Source organism: Thermobia domestica, chromosome 3, assembly GCF_964235325.1.
Source record: "Thermobia domestica chromosome 3, izTheDome1.hap1.1, whole genome shotgun sequence".
Taxonomy (NCBI): Eukaryota; Metazoa; Arthropoda; class Insecta; order Zygentoma; family Lepismatidae; genus Thermobia; species Thermobia domestica.
In genome coordinates this window covers 304,248,191-304,273,607 of record NC_137456.1, presented here as the reverse complement: position 1 = coordinate 304,273,607, position 25,417 = coordinate 304,248,191, and the positions used below count along the sequence as shown (strand labels likewise).

General features: G+C 35.6%; 1 protein-coding gene across 1 annotated transcript in view; it reads left to right on the top strand.

The window, feature by feature from the left end:
* Nucleotides 1–750: 750 nt before the first annotated feature.
* LOC145681112 (uncharacterized) overlaps nt 751–25,417 on the top strand; it is a 461,261-nt gene continuing 436,594 nt past the window's right edge. Inside the window, exons 1-2 of the mRNA XM_081752524.1 lie at nt 751–868; nt 18,313–18,420. Coding sequence (XP_081608650.1) covers nt 18,360–18,420 — 61 coding nt within the window. The 5' untranslated portion in view covers nt 751–868; nt 18,313–18,359. The remainder of the gene's footprint in view (nt 869–18,312; nt 18,421–25,417) is intronic.

Sequence of the window (25,417 nt, the reverse complement as noted above, 5' to 3'; positions counted from 1 at the left end):
TATATATTTATCAAGTGCTACTTTCACTAAGCAAAGCCTGGCAAATATGATACTCAGGGATGATGAAGTACATACATACAATACTAGATTGTGTAAGAAAATTGATATACCCTTCACTAGATTATCGAAGATCAAAAATAGTTATTTATTTATAGGACCGAAGCCGTTTAATAAACTAACATCCTCCATACAGCAGCTGCCGTTTAAGGTTTATAAGAAAAAGTTATATGATTGGTTAATAACGAATCCGTTTTACTCGATTCAAGAGTTTAGTGAATGTCAAGACATTGTGTCCTAATTTTCAGTGTCACTTATTTTAAATATTATGAGGTTGTTCATTATAATATTAACCAATAACTGATTTGTCTGTATGTTATGATTACTTTTTCTTATATCTGTATCTATATGTATATCTCATTCGGAAGTTGTCTATTGCTTGTAAAGCTCAATGACAATAAACTATTTTATTCTATTCTATTCTATATTATTATTGTTTTATAGATCAATTATATGTATTAAACTATTTAAACATAAAACAATTTCACAATTGGAGCACTCAAGAATTTTACAGTCGTATGCAACTATATTTTCACCAATAAAGGTGTTGATATATGTATGACAATCAATAAGACATAGATAACTCGGATAACAATTCCATGCCAGTTTTAGTACCTTTAAATGATAGATAGAAGTGAAATGGGAAGAAAGAAGAAGAATATCACATATGAAATGCATATGTGCTTGGTTGATTTTAACTGTACAAGTTTCGTTAATCACTAAGCATCTTGAAGATATCCATGAAAGGGAAGGTAAAAAAATGCTAATCTGGAGTGTTCGTGTGATCTTAGTTGTATAAGTTTGGTTTCAGGTAGGATTGAAGTTAAGTTATTCTAAATCATACAAGACGATAAGTAATTAAGTACTGCTACTTATGTTCTCAGGGAAAAAGTTAAGATTGTTTTTATAAGGAAAGAAAGCGTATAGACGAAGTAAGATCAAAACTTTATACTACATTAATCATTTCTCTGCTAAACAAGTATAATTTAAAGAAAGTATGTCAATGTCTACTTTTGAAGCTTTTGGAGGGAAGTCCGGACTCAGCGGAATCCCGCGATGGGTTTGCTCGTGCATTCCCTTCTTCTTCCTTTCGTGCATTTACTTCTTTCATCAGGAATATCACTTTATTAAATATTTCTTAAAGGGGGAGCTCAATTATTGGGTACAGACTCAGTTTAGGAGGACTTACTCCGTTATACGTATAAATACAGCGTGATACATATAAATACAGCGGCGCAAATCTGTCTTCAACATTGGGGAGGGGGACGGGTAAGACCGTTCGCATAAACTTTTTTAAGCGATGTTTAAAACCCAAGATATATAAAATAACAGGTAGCCCCAGTCACGATTAGCGCTCTGATTAGCTCCCTGTCCGTGACGTCATGTGGAGGTATCGGTGAATATTTTTCGCTTGCGTGCTTGTTACACTTCGCGCTTTACACGTAAAATTGGATGCAAAATAACATAATTATAAACTTCCTTGTGTTTCCAAATGCAAAGAATGAGTTTTTTCTACTCAGAGATGAGACAATATAATTTAATAAATAAATAAATACATTCAATAATGATTAATTATCTATACAAATAAAACTGAATATAATGTTTGCTCGCTAACTTTTCCTAGACCAAGGGACAATTTTTATAATTTTTAGTATATGAGTTGACCTGGTCTAAGGTCTTTAACATAGTACTTTGATTAAAGGGCGAATTCTAAGGGGGTAGAAAGGGTTCAAAATTTGTCTAAAATATGGTATCTCACGAACCTATCAAGTTAGAAAGAAGAAACTCGGTATACAAAGTCCTCATTAAACTGAAGGGAAAATATGTCCCATTGTTTTTGAAAATTTTTGTTTTAAGGAGAAGAGGGAGCATTTTCTATTCATATAAATAAAAATAATTGTAACAATATTGACGGCTAACATCTCCTTGATCAACTTTAATAATTTTTTGTACTTTAATACACGCAGGCCTAACTTAGGATCTTTTCATATTTTCGGCTCTAGGATGAGAGAAGGTAAAGAGCAGACAACAAATAATCGAAAACAGCTGAAATTCCCGGCGGGAACTCATGTGGTTCGGATTCCACGTTAATCAGTAGGTTCACGTCTCATATAGCCTCGCTGCTGAAAGAGACGCTGAACTAAAATCAACTCAACTCGAAAACAGCTGAAATTGGTGTCGAGTCCATAATTTTCGGCGTCATTGAAATGAATGGTGATCCTTCCGATACCGTTTAAATCAAAATTTACCCTCTTTGGGTGTAAGGAAGGGGTGACATTATGGATTTTCGTCATTGCACTTTCATTGAAACGTGAATTCTAAAGGAAAGATGTTCTAATACTTTGCATAAGCCAATCCTCTCTATAAGAGTATTTCAAGTAGTAAAATACATAAAGCAAACATTATTCAAAATATTCAGGGTTTTGGGGTATGTAATAATAAATTAGGTTAGGTTATGTTAGGACAGGTTAGGTTACGTTAGAAAATTAACCTACTCTACTTAGGTTAGGTTAGAAATCTTACCTAACCTTTTCTATTTAGTGTGTATTAACCAAACTGCCAGATATCGTCACTGCAAAATATTTCATTTACATTACTGATATTCGTTTATTTCTCTTAATACGAAACACTTTACCTCATGTATTACAGGTTAAAAGTTGCTCAGATATTTGTAGAGTGCTATGCAGAAATAAAAGAACCACCTTCACGATGGAAAAATTTACCGGTACAGTTATTTGTCCTACACTTTACTCTTCGATTTCTCGGAATTTAGTTTTTGTCGTTTAGCCCCATTCTCGTTCAGCCCTTCAATTATAAGAATAATGGTAAGAGTGCACTTTGAGCAAACAAGTGATTGTGTCACAGGATGTGGCATTGGAGAAGAAATAAAATCAATGTGATTTGTACGGAAGAGGTACGGTTCGGTTAGACAAGATTAAGTTAGATTAGATTCGGTTTGGTTCGTTTTGTGGTGGACAAACACCGTGCTCGTGGGTTTTCTCGGGGTTCTCCCGTTTCCTCCCACTTTCTTCATTCCACCATTTCACTCATCTCTCATCATCACCGTCTCCTTTAGCCTAACCGGCATAACCGTGGGACGTAAAACTTAAAGATTTCATTTCATTTTTCGGTTTGGTTCGTGATAGGTTCCTATGAATGATCTGCTCAAAGTGCACTTTTGCCAGAATAATGATTCAGATACTCAACAAAACTTAAAAATATAATTTAAATAAAGAATATATGAGAGTAGGCCTATACAATTATATTCTCGTACCCCCCTCTACTTCCCTTTACGTACATAAACTCCTTAAATTTCAGGCCCTGAGAAACAAATGTTAATAAAAGTAAAATAAATTATTGATGTTACACATGTGTTTTTCAACTTTAGTGTCTAGTTCATTTTTCCGCATGCCAGTTTAGTATCAATAATGAGAGAACAGCGTCAGATCTTAAACACTTCTTTGTACTATAATAATCTTATAAATTTCATAAGGTATCCTTCATTTTTCGGGTTAGGTTTACTTTACGGGTACATAAAGAAAATGAAATTTCCTCCCTCTACTGTAGATAGATCTACTTGTTGAAGCCTAATTTTTAAAATGTAAAATACAAAGCCTAATAATGACTAGGGTCCGGATTTTTATGTAATATCAACCCCCTAAATATGTACATAAATATGTAACAAAATCGCTTAAAAATGTAAGAAATATGTAATATTATATAATAATATGTAATATTACCTATGTTACATATTTATGAAAACGTAATATTAACACGCGTATGAATATGCAATATTTAAACTAATTATGAAAATAAAAAGGAAAATCTACTACAGTTTATCTTGCTTAATATAAGTCCCCCAATGAAGTGAAAGGCTTGAACAGCTGAGACAGCCATACTTCACTGACGTGACTGATTGCAGCATAATAAATATCAGACGCGAATGAAGGCAGATGTGAATCGGCTAGAGAGAAACAGGAAAGCCCCGAGAAAAGCAATGCATACGGCATTTGTACGTCAGAAACCTCATGTGGTGTGGTGTGGTCCGTTTCAAATCTAGAACCTTTTACACTAAATGCGCATCCGCCACCACGACCCAATCTTGAAACGAATTATACGCAATATACAAATTTAAATACTAAAAACAACTTAAGACGAAATGTATTGTTATATATATATATATATATATATATATATATATATATATATATATATATATACAGGGTGGTTCAGTAATGTTGGACAGCCCTGAATAAATCGGAAACCAGAAGAGATATTAGCAAGAGTGTGGTGGATCCATATACTTGTGGAAGGGGGACGTCTTGTGAGGTACACACAATGTTACCAGGTCAACAGTGTTGCCAGCTCAGTACAAAGTTGTATTTTTCTAAATGGAACATATAGAAGTTTATGCCATCAAAAGAATTAGTACAGAATGTGAATACCAACAAGCGAAACCGCATCTGTCAGTGTTGCCAAATAACGAAGTTATAAAGCTTCAAAGATCAAGAAATTAAAGTGTCCGTAGAGCAAAACTAGCAAAAAGGCAAGAAAAATAATACTACGGAATGAAAAGGAGTAACCGAAAGAGTAAACCAAAGAACGCACAGCATCCAGTGAGTAACAGGGTTGCCACAGTAAAGGGGGAAAAAAATTGAAAATTTTGCCGTTGCTATAGGAGGAAAAGTGCCCATATGACATAATGCTGGAAACACCATAGAAAGTCTATGTAAGATTCAGGAATCCTAATAGCGTTTGTTCGAAAGCGATATCTCTAACCGTTTACGAGATACACCAAAGGTGTGCGGGGTTTGCAACACTGCATAATTGATTTGACGATTAGACCCGTGTAGTTCTTACATTTTGTTGGGCGTATCATTTTCATTACTCGTTCCTGTAGTTTGGAGGGCGAGGGAATTATTATGCAGTGTTGCAAACTCCGCACACCTTTGGTGTATCTCGGAAACGGTTAGAGATATTGATTTCAAACAAACGCTATTAGGATTCCTGAATCTTACATGAACTTTCTATGGTGTTTCCAGCATTATGCCATATGGGCACTTTTCCTCCTATAGCAACGGCAAAATTTTCAATTTTTTCCCCCTTTGCTGTGGCAACCCTGTTACTCACTGGATGCTGTGCGTTCTTTGGTTTACTCTTTCGGTTACTCCTTTTCATTCCGTAGTATTATTTTTCTTGCCTTTTTGCTAGTTTTGCTCTACGGACACTTTAATTTCTTGATCTTTGAAGCTTTATAACTTCGTTATTTGGCAACACTGACAGATGCGGTTTCGCTTGTTGGTAATCACATTCTGTACTAATTCTTTTGATTGCATAAACTTCTATATGTTCCATTTAAAAAAATACAACTTTGTACTGAGCTGGCAACACTGTTGACCTGGTAACATTGTGTGGTACCTCAAAAGACGTCCCCCTTCCACAAGTATCTGGATCCACCAAACTCTTGTTAATATCTCTCCTGGTTTTTGATTTATTCAGGGCTGTCCAACATTACTGAACCACCCTGTATATATAGTATAACCTCGTTAACACGAACTTGCTTAAGCCGAACACTCGGTTAGGACGAACAAAATTTCGGTCCCGGCATCGCTGTACGTTATCTTATAGAAAGTTTTATCGGTTAACACGAATTTCGGTTAGTACGAATTTCGAACTAATTTTTAGTCCCTTGAGTCGGTAAATATTTTCATTGAACACGAACTTTCAACCCTTTGTTTTTTAAGATCATTTTTCTTATTTTAGATTTCACTTCAGATCAGTTTTTGTCATACAGTATTTATACAGACGAAAATTGCCTCGTAAATAAAAGAAAAAAAAAACAGAAATGGGTTTTTTAATTCCCTTATCAGCAGTCTGTCTACGTAGGCTGATAGGGATTATTTTCGGCTGAAAACACCTTTACGTTTCCGTGACAAAATTCTCATGGCGTAAGTTTTGTGCAAATCTTGTAACATATGATGCACTGGCCCCTACGTATCAGCTGATCTCAAACTTGGACATACTTTTCAAGTTCAACAAAGTCGGAATTATCGCTCATTTCTCTGGCGACACATCTTTTCCCGTACCCATTGCTCCAAAACCACAGTTCACAACAATTTAAAGAATCCTCTCCAAACAAACACACAAAATCACACTTGAACCCCCCTACATGCACACAAGACCCTCGTAAATGAACCAGTAACTGCTTCAGCAAGTCCTTTTCCTATCAAGAAAGGTTTTAAACTGAATATTATCAGTGATTTTATCTCCGAAGACGAATTTACTTGCCCCTTGGGCTTTTCCTCCATTCAAACATTGCTCGCCTGGAAACCACGTGTAATCAGTTGCATAAGATTACTGGATGAATCATCAACTGCCATATAAAAACTTGTAAACAACTTACAAATATTGCTCAGTGATAACACTGTCCTGTGGTGTGTCACAAATGACTAGCTCTCTTCAACAAAATTTACAAAATACAATAATTCAACAAATTTGCATGAATTTCAAAAATATGTTAATAATTTGTCCACATCTGTAAACCGGATTTTTTTTCGAACACACTCCTGAATTGGCCTTTGCTTGCCTTAATTGCAAGTTTTTCCTCAGTTGAAAGCTGGGCTTATTATTATTAACAGAAGTCATGGTATACAATTCATTCAGAATTTTTAGGTTATTTACAGAATTAAGGTGCATACAATAAAATTAAATCTAATTACTAATAACCAAAACAGCAGATACAAAAGAGGTATTGCGAATGTCACATACACCAACATACACATGTACATAAAAGAAAAAACTACATTCCAAATCATCCGTCTTAGTTGTTACGCAATGCACGATGAACACAAAATAGTTCCACATGAGGCGAAATAATGCTTATTAATGTCATACGTTCTGGAAAGCAAACCTTGAAACCCGCCAGATGTAGCATGTAACAGAAGCCAAAAATCAAATAACGTCAAAACAAACAGCATTGCCAGTTCTACACCCAGAAATGTTAGCTGGGAGGGGGTCCAAAGTATTTGCGGGAGGTTCAATACGTCTATGTAATATCAAACCTGTCTTATCCTCTTCGGTTCCAGGAAAAAAAGGAAAATTGAACGCCTTTAGTCCCAACGTCTTCTCGACGCGACATGAAATTTAGTAGTCCTTCAGTCCCAAGGAGAAAATATGTTTTGAAAAACTACTTTCTCCTTTAAAATTTACATAGCTACATTTGTCCTAGTAAGAAAATTTATTTTTAAATTTTTTTTAGGTCACGTGGTTTACGGAGAATTTCATGTATCCTGGAGGAGACATTGGGACTCCAAAGTACGAAAGTACACTGAAAATCAATATTAAAGTATTTTTCTATTTTTCTCAGAACTAGTGCTGTTTCTTTCTACAACATTTTATTAATGTTAAAAGTAGTTTGCTTTTAGTATAAACATTTTACAGTATATGTTATGCAGCATTTATACTAGAATTTTGCTAACTGTATTTAGTAGCCTAATCAAACCGACAAAATTTTTACACTTGTTTAGAGATGATAAGAGTTGGAAACAATTTCTTGATTGCTACAAACAAAGAAATACTTTACGCATAGAGCATCTAATTCTTGCTAAATTGGAAGAGCAACCCGGTAAGGGACATCGGTTCTTTTTAACTTGAGAAGGAAATTCAGGACGATGGAGAACGCCTTTCCTTCGTAACTCGTCAGATGGATGCGGTACGATGGCTCGTGAATTTCTTGATTCTGAATGAGGAGGAACGTATTCGGAATCAGTAGTATCTTCCTATCCATCATCTTGAATAAGCCATTATTCTGTCTGAAATTAAGGTAATCTAAAATATCTTTGATCGAAGTCTGTAGTCCTATTTGGTCTCGCCTATATTCAATCCAGGGAGCTGCGATGGAGAAATCAAGAAAATGCATCATTACTCGAACCATCCATTTTTAGTTACATGCGGATATTCTGTACATGCCAATTATTCTATCGAGGAGATCCACACCTCCCTTACTTCCGTTATACGATTTAATTACTGCAGGTAGCTGAATTTCTTCATACAGGTTTCCTTTCTTTGACCATCGTTTACACATATTCGTTGAATTCGAAGCCTCTTTGGATGATACGAGAGTCACAGGTCTATTATCGCACCATTTTACAACAGCAATCTGACCATCATTTCTCACAAATTGATCGATCGATCCTCGGCTTTTCTCCACAACTTGATCCGCTTTCACAGAACAATTGGACGGTATTCATTTACCTGCATCACTCAAATATCGCTGGCTAATGTAGATACACATGTCAATAAAAATTTGCTCAGGTATGTACTTACTGAAATACTCGTAAGGTCAAAGATTTACCGAGTTTTGTTAATCTTCAATATACTCGGGTGCTGGAGGCAGTGGATTGAATCCTACAGTTCTCTACCAAATTCTCCATTTTGAATCAGGAACCTTTACTTGCGTACTGAAATATGTATCAGTACCACTTTCATCTTAATCTTCACCATCTTCTTCTGCACAATCACTTCTATTCTCTACTTCACTGAATGGTTCGACGTAAGTTGGATCATTATATTCATCATCAGTAAGATCATAGTCTGAAACATTACCATTAGGCCCATCCACTACCCAATCAACGATTTTCTGGAAAGAGTAGAGAGTGATCACAAATTGTCTTTATAGATTGAGTCCTGAGTAGTGAATAATGAGAGGACTCAGGTTCGGTGTCCGTACCTGCATCCCGATTAAGAGTTTTTGTGATTACCTTCGGTCGCACGATGTCATTACTTTGGTCACTGAGATCGTACCTTCAATAAGGGAAGGCTTGATTTCTTCCGAGATCTTTCCCCTCCATTATCCTAATCTGTATTAGAAATATTTAAATACCGTTAATAAAAATTAAAAATTCCAAAATTGAATAGATAATGAATTTGAGAGTTCATAAAGAAAATCGGACTAATAGTAGTTATTGATTGAGATCGTTAATCTAAAACCATGTTCCGAAAATTATTAGTAATCAATGCAGATAAAATAAATAGGAAAAAATAATTTATTGTTGCTATAAATTCCCTAAATGCAAGTATTGAAAATATAATGTCCTCTACGTTTCCCTAATTCAAGCTTGGGTCCCAATGTTGCTTGTAGAAGACACGGAAATTTGCAACACAATTGTCGTTACTTTCATTAATATTTCCAACTTTTGATTATTTGTAAATATACTTTGTACATTTAACTACAATGTAGTGAGAAAATCATGCAATAGGAGAATTAATTAAATCTGGAAATAATAGCTTACACATGTCTGCTTGAGGGAAAACTGCCTTCTTCACCAAGAGTCAACTTCTCACTATGCTATTTAAGGTAAAAACAACTCCGACGTTGCCAAATCTTTTTTTCTAAATAATTTCAACCATGATCTAAAAATAGAAACAGCCAACAACAATAATTTGCATTACACATATATAAACTAATTATTGGAAATTGTTATGTTTCATGTCGCCTTGAGGAGACGCTGGGACTAAAGGCTTTCATTTTTTTTTCAATTGCTGGGACTGAAGGACTACTGAATTGCATGTTGCCTAGAGGCGACGCAGAGACCAAGGAGGGGAGATCCAATACGTCTACGTAATATTGAACCTGTCTTCTACTGCACCCGAAAATACGATAAGTAATTCTTAATTACTGTCGCCCAAATGATAAAACGATTATTTTTATAGAAGAAAGAATACATAATGGGGAGTAAAATAAAATATTTAGCCTACATCAATCATTTCTCTGTTAAACAAGTATAGTTTGTTAGGAAAGTCTACAAATGTTAGTCAAGTTTCGAAATTTTGTGGAGGTCCGGACCAGGTGGACCACCTCGTGGCTACGCCCCTGAGCATTGCTAACTAGTCCGAAATTCAATGTGGCGTTTCCCATCATACAGTTTTATGTGGAAATTATCAAGAGTATAAAATATACTTATTTCATAAAAGAAATATGTATATAGTAAAATACTATCGACAGAGGGGGCGGGGGGAATTGTACATATTGACTTGTTAATATTTGGTTCATAAACTACTGTAGAAGAAGCCTTCATTATCTATATAAGCTAAGAATTAACATGTAACTGCGGGTCTACGTTCATTCGTTTTCTGCTCTACTACATATTTTCTTTCTTATTTTGTAAGTCTGCAATCACTTTTTTAAATTGTCATTATATTGGTTTTCTTCAGTATGGTCCTGTAATTTAAAAATATGAATGCATAAAAACAAATTCCATTTGTTAATTGCTAGTGAAATAAAATTCAGAAATCTTATTTAGCGCGAAAAACCTTCTCGTTCACTGGAAACCGTGCTGTGTTGCAAGAGCACTGCAACGACCAGTCCTTTTAACTTCTGAGATAGGGGAAAGGAGACTTAACATTCGCTCCAATTGCCGCGCTAAAGGAATCTGGTCGTTATATGCTCGCTGCAACGCAATATAAATTAGAGACTCTGTGACGGATTGTTTTTCGCTTTTTAAAATGGATTAACGGAACGGACAGTTACAGAAGTAAAAAAAAATGTTATTTAAAGTATACATGGGAGTATTAGAAAGTATTTTTCTGTTCTTTACTACTACTGCTAATAATATTTTTTTCTTGAAATACTTTGGTCGTTGGGCAACGCTTCAACACTAACATTAGCCGCCACTGGGTGTACAGCTTATAATATACATGATCTTAACTTAACCAATGTCAAGGTTCACTCCCCCCCCCCAAATGCAATGAGCCGTCTTCAGCCTTTGGATCAAGGCATCATTGCCCTTATGAAGAGGTCCTATCGAAAGCGACTTGTGAGAGCTGCAATTCGCGCTGCTGAAAAAGATATGGAAACGCCAACTTGGAGTGTGCTTGATACAGTGAAAGCTATCGCCGCATCTTGGGAATCCGTGTCATTGCAAAACATACAGAATTGTTTTACAAGAGCCTGGAGACATACAGACGCTAATCCTGTTGACGATTTAGAAGGTGACAACGACAGTACTTTAAATGACGAATGGAATACTCTACAAGATGTTGCGAACCCTGGAGTTAGTTTTGAAGAGTTTGTTAGTGCAGACGATGATGTTGCCGTGTGTGCTCTAGTGGAGTCTGGTGTACAAGTAGTTGTGTCTGAGGTGCAAGAAATGCCATCAGAAGAAAGTGAGGAGGACAATATCATTCCTCCTACCCGCCAGGATGTGTTACACGCCTTGGAAACTTTCAAACGTTTTGCTGCAACATCCGAAGTGACCGCGAATTTTACGGAAGTCATGAGTACACTTGGTCATGAGGTTACCAGACATTTTCGTTCCCGTCTGCGACAGCGGAATATCCAGGAATTTTTCACCAGAAAATGATCAGTGAGTACATTTTTTCAAGCTGCAATACAGTTATAGTCAGTATTACATTATTATTGAAATGTAAAATATTTTACCCTCAAGTGAATTTTCTGAGTTGTTGCAAACTGATGTTATAAAGAGTAGTAGCAATGTAAACTTTTTTTTAAATCTTCGAAGATAGGGTAATAAACTTACTGTAGTGTTTTCACTTTTCAGAGAATAGTACCGAGACCGAAACTAGTCTCGATCTCGTCTCGAATTTGAAGCTGAGCCGTGGTTTTCGAAATCGAGACGTGCTTTTCTATGACATATATAATATACTGTAGTGGTATGTATAGTGGTCTGTATACTGTAGTGCGTATGTATGGAGAAAATGTATTCGAATAATAAAATTTGGATCCCCGGTTAACACGATTTTTTTTAACACGAACTCCTGATTTTTCACTCCCTTGGAATTCGTGTTAACGTGGGTTTACTGTATATATTTAATGCAGGGAAAAGCAGTCTTATATATTTTAAACAATACCAGCTGAACTAAGATTGAAGAATATTTCCACTAATGAACATTTTTAATTTGAAATAAAGTACTTACAAAAGATGTGCCTGCAGTTCAACTGTGTGTTGTTGCGCAATGGGTTACAAGGTAAATTTCCAAATGATCAGAAGTAAAATTTTGTCTGCGATCGGATAAAATATTCTTGTGTGCAGAGAATGATCTCTCCACATCACACGAGGTAACAGGAGTGTATTTCAAAAGGGGGATGTTGTTGGGGGAAATATCTTTATGGGGGGTTCTTGTTTCACCACTGAGAATCTCATACACTGCCAATAGGCTACGTAACCCGGGTTTCTTTCCAGCACTGCATTCAGTTTCTTTCGAACTTTTTCTCCTACATCTCCACACACACCTTGCATCAGTATCTTTGCATCCTCTATGACTTCCATGGATTCCGGAAGGGGCCGCCCAACAGTCTCTAGCTTTTTAATGCTTGTTGGTAGCCAACCAAAATTACTGTCTATGTATGCGATATCACACACTACTTTTGAGTCATTAAACAGTTTCTGAGCAATTCCAACTAACACAGCGGACTCCGATGGAAATGAATGAACAGGCTTAATTTTTTGAAAATGTTCATTGTAGAAATGTACTGCCTGTATGCAAGTGCCCCATCGCTTTAGCACAGGCTCCGAGGAAGTGGCACGTCTGGCAGTTGATCTCTGTAAACTTGAACACGTTGTGGTGCCTTAACAAACAGTTTTTCGTGGAAGAAACTAGTTGATTTACTTCACAAATGTTGTCTCTCACCTCTTCAGCAACACGATAGGTGAAATGAATTAAGTGAGGGTAAAAAACTGTAAGTGCGCTAGCCGCTTTTAGCATGCACGCTGCACTGTCTGTATAAAGAACAAGAACTTTTTCTTCCTGAACTCCTCCCGGCCACAACACTTTAAGACCACCGTTTACAAAGCGAACAATAGTGGAATGATTCGTGCGTTCCAGCAATTTACTCGCAATAAGATAGGATTTAGGGGGAGCATCTTCAATTAAGTTTCCAATCACTAAATTTGCTACATAACGTCCCAAAACGTCTTTTGTTTCGTCCACAGAAATCCAAATATATGAACTACCTATTTCCGCCCTAATGGTATCTATAGCTTCCCTATAACAAACTTCGAGATAACACTTTTGAAGAGTGGGTTAGTCACGAATTCGACGCCCGCAGTACTTCTCCAGAGAAACACGGTATTTTGGCACTTGAACTTTGTTCCAATGAATGTTTGCTGCTATCCTTGCTTGGCACAAGCATTTGAAAAACTCAGTCACTGAAGTATCTTGATTCACTTGCGTCAAGAATACATGTTTTTTTTGCAGTTCGCATTTTTTTTTAAATTTTTTGCATGGAATGTACTTCGTACATGTTCTAACTTAGATTTCATTGAACATCCAATTTTTTTAATCACACACTTGGCACAACACCACTTTACTGTCCGTAGTAAACGCATCATCGATATTTACCCACGACCACAATTTTGCGGATAAAGTTGAGGCAACCGGAGCCATTTCTAACTTCAACGGTCAATACAGAACACCTGCCTTTTGCAAGTGCAATATTAGAGTGCTGTCCTTCCGTCATTCAGTTGAACAAGCGAAGTACTTTGAAAGCTTAGGTTATCTGTTATGATATTGCCATTGTCGCCAGCTACTTGGAACGAACTCTTGCAGTAAATTTCTAGAAGCACACTACCATATAGTTTTAACTTGAATTGCAGGATTTGCTTTCATCTTTTTTCCCGTCCCACCTCCGATAACAATCAAATAGACTTCATTTTAGGAATTTCCTGGCTAGTCGCCTGTCAAGTACGTGATCTGTCCTCCTCCAGAGTTGAGAATGAAGGGCGCTTCTAATGTACCACGGAGGCAGGATTTTTACTTGTTTCTTCTTATATTTCTTTTGTTATCATAGAAAATTCTGAGAAACATGGTTTGACAAATGAAAAATGTGAGAGATATATCTCTTTCGGTAAAGAAACGAAATGATAAACATAAAATTGTATCTAGATGCAAGTCTTGCAGAGTAGGAGAGTTTTTTTTATTTTAAATTAAAATTTCATTAAACGCAAAATTTTAAGACAGTTCTATGTAAACAAAATGTAGAAACCATAGAAATATGTAATATTGGTCAAAATATGTAAAAATATGTAATATGAAACTTGAGTTGAAGCACCCTACAGGTGTGAATCACAAACATTTAAGGATTTAACGAACCTACATATGAAGGAAAAATATATAATTACATACAAATCCGGATATTAATAATGACTTCTTAGTTTTGTTTATTGCTTTCTCGGAAGACAAATATTTGGACGGACTCAGGGTAAAAGGTAACAAGTCATTTTTATTCATTTTTCAGGAGAGCCAAAAAACTAATTGGAGTATAGTAAAAACACCTAAAGAAATAACTTAAAAATCTGAATTTTTTACAATATGTTTCGTTGTTAATACTTTGAGATTACGAATTGGAATTTTACTCTTACCAACATTATTAGCGATATTATGTAATATTAAGTGACTTATTCCCTTCAGTTTAATTACATATTGATATAGTAAAAAAGGAACAAGTCATCATCATATTCAATTAAAATTACATTATTTCTAATAGAACACTACAGAACTGTCGTGTTAGACTACATAAACGTTTACATTGATACATAATTTGATTTACTAAATGTACAAAAAAAACCAAAATATTGTTAGAACGTTTTCAGCAATATCACATTGTTTCGATAGATGGTCACGTATTTAAAAATAATAAAAACGAACTGGAACACACATAGTTGACAATACTGTTCAACATTTTTTTATCGTATATTGTAAGACTTCATCTCATCGCATCACTACCATCGGTTGCTAAACATTTAAAAGACAAAAAGAATTTTAGCATACGCGGCTGGGACGAGTTAGCAATAACACTTGAAAATCTCGGATATTCGTCGAGGTTTTCAACTATTATTCCTCACTCGTACCAACCGCGTGTGTTCCAATTCCTTTTTTGTATTTTTAATATTTAATAACCGATTGTGATGATGCTATGAGATGAAGTCTTACGACACACGATAAAAAAGTTTGTCAACTATTATTTTATTGAAATATAATTTCTAATCTTATATAACTTTTGCAATATAAAAAATATGATAAAAACAGTGAAGCTACTAATAAGTTTACCATTAATTTAATGAATAACATACTTTCTAACTTTGCAGTCCTTACAAAGTACTAAAAATATTAGTTAAGATTCTGCTTAGAAATGTTTATATTGTTAAGTATGCCTGCGTGCATACCGACCAACAGTACATTTTGAAAGAAACACCTTCCGTTTATATTAAAATTAGAAATAATATGATGAGGAGCTAACTACAGACTTTCCCCCATCAACTGCATTTATTCATCATCTTCAGAATCGAGCAGTAGATCTTGCACATTGGTTGCAGTAGGCAGAAGCCATGCAATATTAGTGGCATATAAGGCAAAAGAGATTTTAAAAATCGCTCTTTTTCTCTGCTGAGATTGGCAATAATGCACTGTAACAAATTCGAGGTTCCAAAGTGAGATTCTTTATGCGACGTCGAGAAAGGTCCATAACACAGAATTTGTCATCATTTAGTGATGTTTTATAATATAGCTTCAGTGGTTCGTTACGAAAATAACGGAGCCACTTCACAGACTGCCGTACAAATTTTGCTCCCTCATCGTTTGCTTTCTTCATCTGCAGCTCAGGTTTTGCCAGTGTGGAGAAATCAAGAAAATCTTCTTGGGTAATTTCAATTACTTCAAAAGGATTTTTCTTGGAAGCAACTCTTACTAACTGTGCCCAGTCATGAGGATGAGAGATGAGCATTGGTATCTTTTTTTTAAGTTTTTCGATTTTCCCATGGTCAGAGTCACACTCTATTCTGCTGTGTCCAGGTACGAGAAACTTGTGATCCAAAATGTTTATGTGAGTTCTTTTGTTCGTAAGTGATACATGGCTACAAATGGAGTGATTTTATTTTGTCCATAGCAAGAGTCACTGTAAAGCACTACGTGATCAATGTCCTTTGGTAAAGCTGAAATAGCCTTTGATACACAATAAGAAATCTTATTTGCCCTTCTTTTTCGTACGGTTTCATACCACACATAGCATGAGATTTCACTTTTCTTAGATTACAGACAGTTAAGTTACATACCCAGAGTTGTATTTTGTAGAACGCAGTTGATGTTTGCATCCAGAGTATGGGAAGACACTGTTGAAGATCGAAAACAAGCACTGTCTCTTCTTTTGCTAGCATTTTATCTGTGATTTTAGTCTCATAAGTTAATTCTGCCTCGGTATGGTGTTTTCCTGCTGCTTTAATATTTCTTCCTCATCTTCACTCAAAGCATATGTAAGCTTAATTTTAAATGCATCACAAGAATGGCATGTGTCCCTTTTGGGGCTTTTAATGGCAATATTCATATTATGGAAGATATTCACAAAAAATGAATAATCAACAGGAATTTGTGTCTTCTCCCTGTATTTCTTATACACCTCAGTTAATGTCATATTCGGTGGTAAGTACTTTTTACTAGTTTATTTTCGACAATAATGGCTTTCATGTACTGGCAAAGAATTTAGAAAATCACGATTTTTTCTTAATCAGTATGAGTTTATTTTATTTGGAAAAGAAAGTTTGCCTCGCTTGTCAGGAATCACTGTACATCCTGGAGATTTTTGCTTTTGTTAGCAAATAAGCCACATAAATTTGCGTCTCACATCAAACAATTTCAGAAAATATGACTTGCACATTTTACATTCTTTCCATTTACGGGGGCATGGTATTGATAAGTAACTATTCTGTTTTACTCTGGGGCCGCGATGGCTCTGTGGTAGAGCGTTCACCTCTAGTGCATAAGGTCCCGGGTTCAAACCCTTCTCCCGCCAAGTGAGCTTTGTTGTGGAGAAACACCGTGTGCGTGGGTTTCCTCGGGATTCTCCCGTTTCCTCTCACTTTCTTCATTCCACCATTTCATTCATTTCTCATCTTCAACGTCAGCTTTAGCCTAGCCGGCATAACCATAGAACGTAAAACTCAAAGATTTCATTTCATTTTTCCTCTGCTTTTCTGGTGTGTCTCTTCTCTTTCTTGAATGTTTCAGGCAAGGGCGGATCCACGACGGACTTCTGGATGGGAAGACGTTGGATTGTAATACTGCTACTTAGAGCTACTTTTAAGAGTTCCAAACTCTGGGATGGGTTTTATTTATATATAAAATAAGAAAGTTTCCTCTTCTGAGGGGGGGGGGAATCACCCCGATAGCCCCCTGGATCCGCCCCTGCTTTCGGGGAACTAAAATCAATTAAGGCTAACAAAAAATGATCTACGGTCACGAGAACCCATTTTGTAATAATTATCAAACAACTTCCTTTGTGTCCCTTCACTAATTTTCTGTTTACATTTCATACGACAGTTACCTAACATAATAAAAGATCTTTTCGTGACAAATATTTCACTTTCAGTTACGTAACTCTGTCCTGTACTTCTGGATAGCTTTCTATTCTTTCTTATTTTTCTATCCTTCCTTTAACACCTTTTCTTGTAATGGCACTCTTAAACTCATTTTCTTCTTGCAGTGGTCTTATTTCCTCAACCTTTGGTTCGTAAACAGGATCATTATCACTTTCGTCACTACTAAAGGCATAATACACACTTCCTCCCTCTTCAGTTTCTTTCAGTTTCATTCTGCACTTCCGAAAAAATATCATTTTCTAGGTACGATTGACAGTTCTAATTCCACACTGGATGTACTAGCCTAATGCGTACCTTCACTATTGGTAGGTTTAGTTAGCTTAAATTTTTTAGCCATAAAATTCAATTTTCTCCAACAGTTGGATTTACTGTTGAATCTGGTGTTTCAGTTTTACTTTCTTCATCATGTTATGTTTTTACCATCTCTAAAACTTTCCTCCCTCTTGAATACATTGTTCCCGCAGTAGAGTTTAGTCTTACCCGCATTCTACCACAATCAAACTGAATTGAGAAGCATGAAGGAATAAGTAACTATCTAATTACAACCTACAGTAAGCATTTTTAATACAATCTCCTCAGAGTAAAAGGTAACAAGTCATTTTATTCCCTTTTACCCAGTATAGATTCCATTGTAGTTTAATTATTCCCTTTTGCACATCCCTTGTACTTGTTTTTGGTCACGTTTTTACATAGTGCTTTTCATACAAAGAAGCGCCATTTAAAATACTACAACTCTGTGTTAAAAACCGAAAATTGAAAACAAAAGTGACTTGTTACCTTTTACCCTGAGTCCGTCCATTTGTCAGTATTGTTTATTTATTCAAGGTATGTTTATAGATAATTAATTAACTCCAGTTTAATTGTACAGGTTAACGGAATTTAATTGGCTTTAGTTGGACTGATTTGACCCTAACGATGATAAGAATTAACATTGAAATACCTCTTGAAAACAGACAAAGTGCTGCGAATCATCATGGTAAGTAACTTTATTAATACCTAATAATGTATTGTATAGTTTTCAATCTTGTGGTCATGATACCCCAAGAATCAACAGATATCGAAGTAGCTTTCACAAGAGGGGTTTCTGCTTGGTCTTAGCACCCCATTTAGCAAGACATTATGAGAAAATAAGCATACAAAATCATGCATGTCCTGAAAGGATATAAGATTGAGAGTTTGAACGCCCTTTATGGAATTCTGCGTACGCCAGTGCGGTCAAACTTCAAGGTGTATTTAGTTTTCCATGTATTTAGTTTTCTCTGCATTTACTTCTAAACCCATTTCCCTGCAAGCGTTTAATAAGATCTCTGCATTTCTTTGTATTGTTCTCTTATCATCCCCTATTAAATTTACATCATCAGCATATGCCATAACCTGGTGACAGCATATGACATGTTCTCGACAAGGCTGGATAAAAATTTACGCCTCGCATTGGGTTTATTCGATAAATCTGGATTTTGAATTTTGAAAATTATAGATGCATTGAGCGTAGAAGCATCCACCATATTGAAGAACACAGCTAATGGCCACCTTCTTGTTTGCCGTTTTGTTGTGAATTCTCTCACCATTTGGTCAAATCTATCCACCTCCCCTTTGGTCTTTTTATAATATAGAATTATATCTGGCTTTTTCTTACCTGTGTCAGATACAGCGGTATCATGATGCTGCGTGCTGAGTAAAATCACAGCTTTTCTTTTCTTAGGTGCATAACTTACGATCGTTAGGTCTCTGTTGAATCCGAAGACAGATGCCAATGGACTACGAGATTTACTAGGTTGTATAATGTCCGGAATTTCACGTTTGTTCTTCCTCATCGTTCCAACGGGAGTGAGATTCTGAGTAAGTTGAACACTTGTAAAATAATTGTCCGTAGTAATGTTCCTTCCACTTTTGAACAAATGTTTTGAAAGTTTCTTCAGAATGTTCTGAGCCAGATACTTCTCCACAGTACCTCCTGGTTGCTTTCCTACGTATAGATAACCATTGAGTGCAAAGTAGTTCAGTGCATCACATAACCAAAATATTTTTATACCATTTTTAGCTGGCTTATTAGACATATATTGAACGAAACTGCAGCGACCACGAAATGGAACCAATTGTTCATCCACTGTTACACAATCACTTGCTATATAATAATTTCTACAGTTTGCAAGAAAACATTCCCAAACAAATCGGATGGGGGCAAGTTTGTCTTCTTTCAATCTATTTGAGCGTATTCGTTTATCATCAAATCGAAGAAACCTTAGAATTTCATGAAATCGCATCTGTGACATAGTCGCTAGATACAAATTAGCATTTGCACCTTTGTACAGTTCTATTACAGGACAGTCCCAATCACGATCAATCCCTGCCTGAATGCACAGTCATAGAAATGCAATTAATTCTATCTTATCTAGTGAGTGTGTCCACTTAGCGCTTAAATCGGCAGTAGTTACCTGCCTTGCCTCTAGATGTGTGCATTGTACTACTTCGTCAAGAATAGTATCACTGAAAAACAAATTTGAATGCTTCGCATGGCGTAGCAATGTGTAGGGGCTACATTCTTTTTACACCAATCGAAGATGTAATTATGTAGTAATGTCTTCTAGTTTGAATAGGTGGCGGCGGCTCAGAATTCCAGTACATTTCGTTTTTCGAAACTCGCAGATGATTTCCACCATTGTTCACAACAATATTTTCACTTCCTGATTCTTGGTCACTCACGTTTGATTCACCCACTTCATCTTCACTTTCACTGAGGCCCGTGCTGGGATTCTAAAGAGGGCTGTGGTCAAGTCTATCAAAAGGGCGCCCATCCAATTGTATATTACATTTAAAGTTGCAACCGGGTGTTTCTGACTGCCGTATACGTAGTGTTGTAAATAATAAAAAAAAAAAACCGTTTGTATTTTTTCAGAAATGTACGTTTTTTTTTAGAAAAAACACATTGCCTCTCGTTTTTTTCTAAATTTCGTTTTTTTTTCAAATAGTCATTTTTAATGCATCTTACGTCTATTTAAGTATGAAATGTTTTTATGTAGGTGTAATCACCGTAAAATGCAACATAAATTAAAAGCTAGATACTAGTGCGCTACAAATATTTTACAATTTACATGAATACCATACCTATTAACAATTCGGGTTTCAGCAGTTTTCATCAATATCAACTAAGAAATAAAAGTAGAAATGAAATTTTCTTTTTTCGTGAAAGCAGGCCTTTAATATGTACGAAAATAATGTCACGAACAGTATAAAATTCCAATAACTTTTCTAAAGGTAAAAACTAATACTAATTTGCCAAATAGTATTTTTCTAAGTGTCATATATAAATAATTTGTCGACTAGATATATATGATATGGAGAGCCGGCTCTACTATATATGCAACACATGCATTTGCGTGGAGCGGCAAGCTTGGATGGTCCGGCAAAATCTGTTATAAGTAGAGACCGGATGTTTAGGCACTAAAAACTTGAAAAACAGGCACTTAAAATTTAAAAAAATAAGCAGTAAAATACGCACTAAAATGTAACTCGAAATAATGAAGATAAATACTCAATACAATTTCAAAAATAGATTCGTCATAAATAGTGTTCAAAGAATATAGCAACATACCTATTTGTTAATGTCTTCTTTCATTCTATATGTAAAAAATGAAGCTTGCTATGTATTTCATATATATATATATAATTTCAAAGAAAATGCATAGAATACGCAACATAGGCACTAAAGCAATTATTTAGGCAGTGAGGGGCAAAATAGGCAAAATAAAGTTGGCTTAAATCGAAACTATAATCCCCGATATAAACTTTAAAACGTTATTTTTGATCATATCTTTAGCATTAAAGAATAGGCATTTTGCCTAACATCCGGTCTCTAGTTATAAGTATATTATGTAAATTAAATATTTCTTGTTGGAAACAGACTTCATGACGATAGTAGTTACATTTACTAAGCTGACCTATTTGAATACTACATTCATAAACTATGTTATGTTGCATTAGTTTAAGGCCACATGGACAATGCTAAAGCAAATGGTCGAATAAATCCGAGCACAAATTGCTTGATTGTTGTCAAATGCAAGAATTCAATTCTCGAATAGTAATGATTATCTGTTCCATTTAGTAAGTTACCACAGTTTTGATATGACAACTAGTCTTGCTTTTGTCAGAAACAAGTTCCTTATTATTGAAGATAGAAACAAGTTTCTTTTTTAAAAAAATGTTAACAGATGTAGAAGAAAAATCAAGAAAGAAAGATAAAAGAACTAGTTGCACTGGAATTGCAAACCGATACATTGAGATTGAAGCTCGATATTGAATTCTATAAAAAAAAAAGATTACCATCTTTCTTCTGCAGGTGTGTGTGCTTTATCTTTCACTAACATAATAGATTAATATTTAAAGAAAAAAAAACAGACACAACGGGATTGCATTTTAGTAAGTATTTAAGCCTTTCTGAGTGCGAGTACATTTACCTTTCCCTTCGTTGTTCATGCTGGAGTAGCATACTTAAAATCATGACTTTTAAGATTTGTTCTTTCTGGAGAAAGAGGGAGGCGGCAAATTATGCCATTGCACGGGACGACAAATTGCCTAGGGCCGGCCGTGTGTATGATGATGAAAGTTAGTAGTTGATAATAATGGCACTTCTTGTATATGTATATACAAGACATGAATATAGGATGACTCAATTTGAAGTAATGCAGGGTGTTTCAAAATTAATATTAGAGTTTTGAAACTTTGTAGTATCTATTACAATTAACTAAATAAAAGAGCAACTCAAACAGTTTTGTACGCACGAATCGGCAAAGACTTTAAAACCCCGATATTCATTTTGAAACACCCTGTATTTCTCACCAACAGTGTTGGAACTAAGATGTAAAAAGGAGAGAAAATTTTCTTTATAAAGTTATTGTTTACAACAACGATATTATTATTAGTCGAGACCATAACTACAACAGCAAAACGGGTTAGTAGTCAAAAAAATGTAATCAAATGTACACTAGTTGGCCAAAGTGGCACACACGGGTGTCACTTTTTTAATCCGCTCCTGTGTGGACACTAATTAAGATATCTGGATATTATTCTTGCCAAATATGGTTGGACCATAGTTTATCATATTAATTTCTTTTTCTTCTGGTGTCAAATTTCCTTCTCAAAGTTCACCCGTCAAAAATTCGAGAATTTTCTAATTTCGAATTTCCTTTACTTCTTTTTTCCCTGTAGCTTCCTTCGTTGTAGAAAGACCTCCTTAAGACTTGCCAGATAGATACCTCGGATGGATACCTAACTGTTGACATCAATTGGACGGGCCTGCGCGTAGTGTTGTCAATTAGGGAAATTAAAACTTCCCTAAATTTGGGCAAAAAAATTCGAGATTTTTGTTTATAAATCCGTACCTATACGTTCGAGTGCAAGTCAACTTACGCCAATCGAACATTTGTCCTTACTTAACAAACGCAAGTACAGATCGTTACAATGGGGTAATTAGGGGGCGCACGAAAAATTCGTATTTAGGCTCTAACCCTTGATTTTTCTAGTTTTTCCCTTTTATGTTTACCGTAATATATTTTTGGTAATTAGAAGCTTTGTTCCTTAAATACCGCCATAATACTTGTAGGATATATTAATGGTGTACCAATGTTTAATTTAAGATACTTTGTGTCTGTCTGGTAGCAATGTTGCCAGCTACAGAAAATTTTAATCCCTGATTTTAGGGGAAAATTTTGGAAAAATTATCTGTTTTGTCTCTATTATTTCCCACTTGTTGGTTACATCGGAACAAACGTACCAGTATCTGGAAGTCTCGTTTTTGTCGTACACAACGCACTATAGAAAGTTTCAATAGGATAATTAAGGGAAGTACAGTTGAGGTTTACAGTAGACCAAGTTCTCTAATTGGAAAGATAATTGTGATTTTTTAAGGTAGAATGAGATATTTTTTATTGACATGCTTACTTTATTAGATATTGTCACAATACTTGTAGGATATATTAGAGGGATACCAAAGCTTATTTTAAGATAGTTTGTGTGTGTATGTGTGTGTGTGTGTGTGTGTGTGTCTGGTAGCAGTGTTGCCAGGTACAGAAATTTTAATTCCAGATTTTAGGAGAAATTTTGGGGAAAATCCCTTTTTGGTTTCTATTATTTCCCTCTTGTTGGTTACACTCGAACATGCGTACCAGTGTCTAAAAGCTTCGTTCTTACCCTACACAGTGTACCATAAAAAGTTTCACAAGAATAATTAGGAAAAGTACAGCTGACGTTTATAATAAACCATGTTCTGGAAATGGTAAGAAAATGGTGAATTTATGAGGTAGAATGAGATTTTTTTTTTTAAATTTCGTGCTACTTTGTTAGATATCGCCATGATACTTGTAGGATATATTCTTGGAGTACTAAGGTTTATTTTCAGATAGTTTTCGTCTGTCTGATGGCAGTGTTTCCAGCCAAAACAATTAATTCCCGATTTTAGGTGAGAAATTCGAAAAATTTCCCTTTCCCCTCTATTATTACCCTCTTGCTGGCTACATTGAAACAAACGTACTACTACCTGAAAGTTTCCTCTTTGTCCTACACAAAGCACCATAAAAAGTTTCAATAGGATAATTAGAGAAGCTGTAGCCCCGGCATATCTGTTGATTTTTGCTTCTGAGGCGTAAAAAGTGTCAAAATTTCATGTGTATGATGACAGAGAATTTTTTCTTTCCCTGTTTGAATGGAAGCCAGCGACTTCAGGATTTCACTGTACCTTGTCAATACACCAAAGAATTTTTTTTAGGTGACTTGAACTCATATAGCATCAGTGGTGCTAGATACAAAAAAAAATCGGTTAGGGAATTTTTTTTTTGTAAATTTTCACCCCTACATTTACCTCAATAATTTCCCACCCGTTGGCATCAGTGCAATGTAATTTACACCAAACAATAGCCACATCCATTTTCTAAAAAGCAAGGTCTTAACCATATCAATCGAATGAATGGTTTTTGAGCAATAAGTCACTAACTGAAAATGTAGGAAAACGCCAAAAATGACCTGGGTCCGAAAGGAATAATCACACAATTTTGCTCGTATAGGTACAAAGAAACAAACGATTTATAAGTTACGAGGGCTTTGACTCAAGTTCTGTTGATTATTTCAATAATCTTCACCATAAATCAATAAATAATAGTTGCCAGAAAAAAAACAGACATTTGAAAAAAAGCATGAAAAAGAACAATGTTTTTTATTGAAAAAAACTTCACAGAAAAAAACCGTTTTTTTACAACACTACGTATACGGTAGCCCGATCATCACCCCTGTTCTTCGCGCGCAGAGTCATTCGAAGAACTGAAAACGTACTCTGTACACAAACAGTTTATGGTTGTGAACTCGGAAAGCCTGGTACTTCTGCTTGTCAAGGTCAGAAAGTGGGAGAAAAAAGGATGTGTAGAATGTAAAGAGGGTGCGACAGTGACTGATACTTGTAAGAAGCATATTCATTTGTAGTTCCTGCACATTGCGCCTGTAGCGCTACTGTGGCTGCAACGTATATGGTAGCTGTATAACTCTTGTACACCGCTTGTAGGTCTATTGGCGTAAGTGATGACCGAAACTATGTTGTCAGCTCTGACTGCGATAAGGCACTGCTGTGCTGCTTTTGCTTTTCTTTTTTGCCATTTGTCATTTGTGAGACACCAAGCATGTTGTTTTTGCTTGTTGCACGCGCTGAACGAGTTCCTGCGGAGCGAAGTTTTAAGAAGTTAACTACATATTCTTGTTTTGCGATAAAAATATGATAAGTACTTTGAATTATAATACGGTTTTAAATTCGTTAACTGTTGAAAAAAATACGAAAATAAAGCTGTACTTGTAAATGTATATTAGTCGAGGACGTAGCTACTGACAGTGTTGCAGGCACGTAGCCAGGATTTCGTGAAGGGGGGGAGGGGTCCGTGACATGAAATACTGTGGTCACCACAAAAGGAGCTCGATCACTCTAAACTATTTTACTG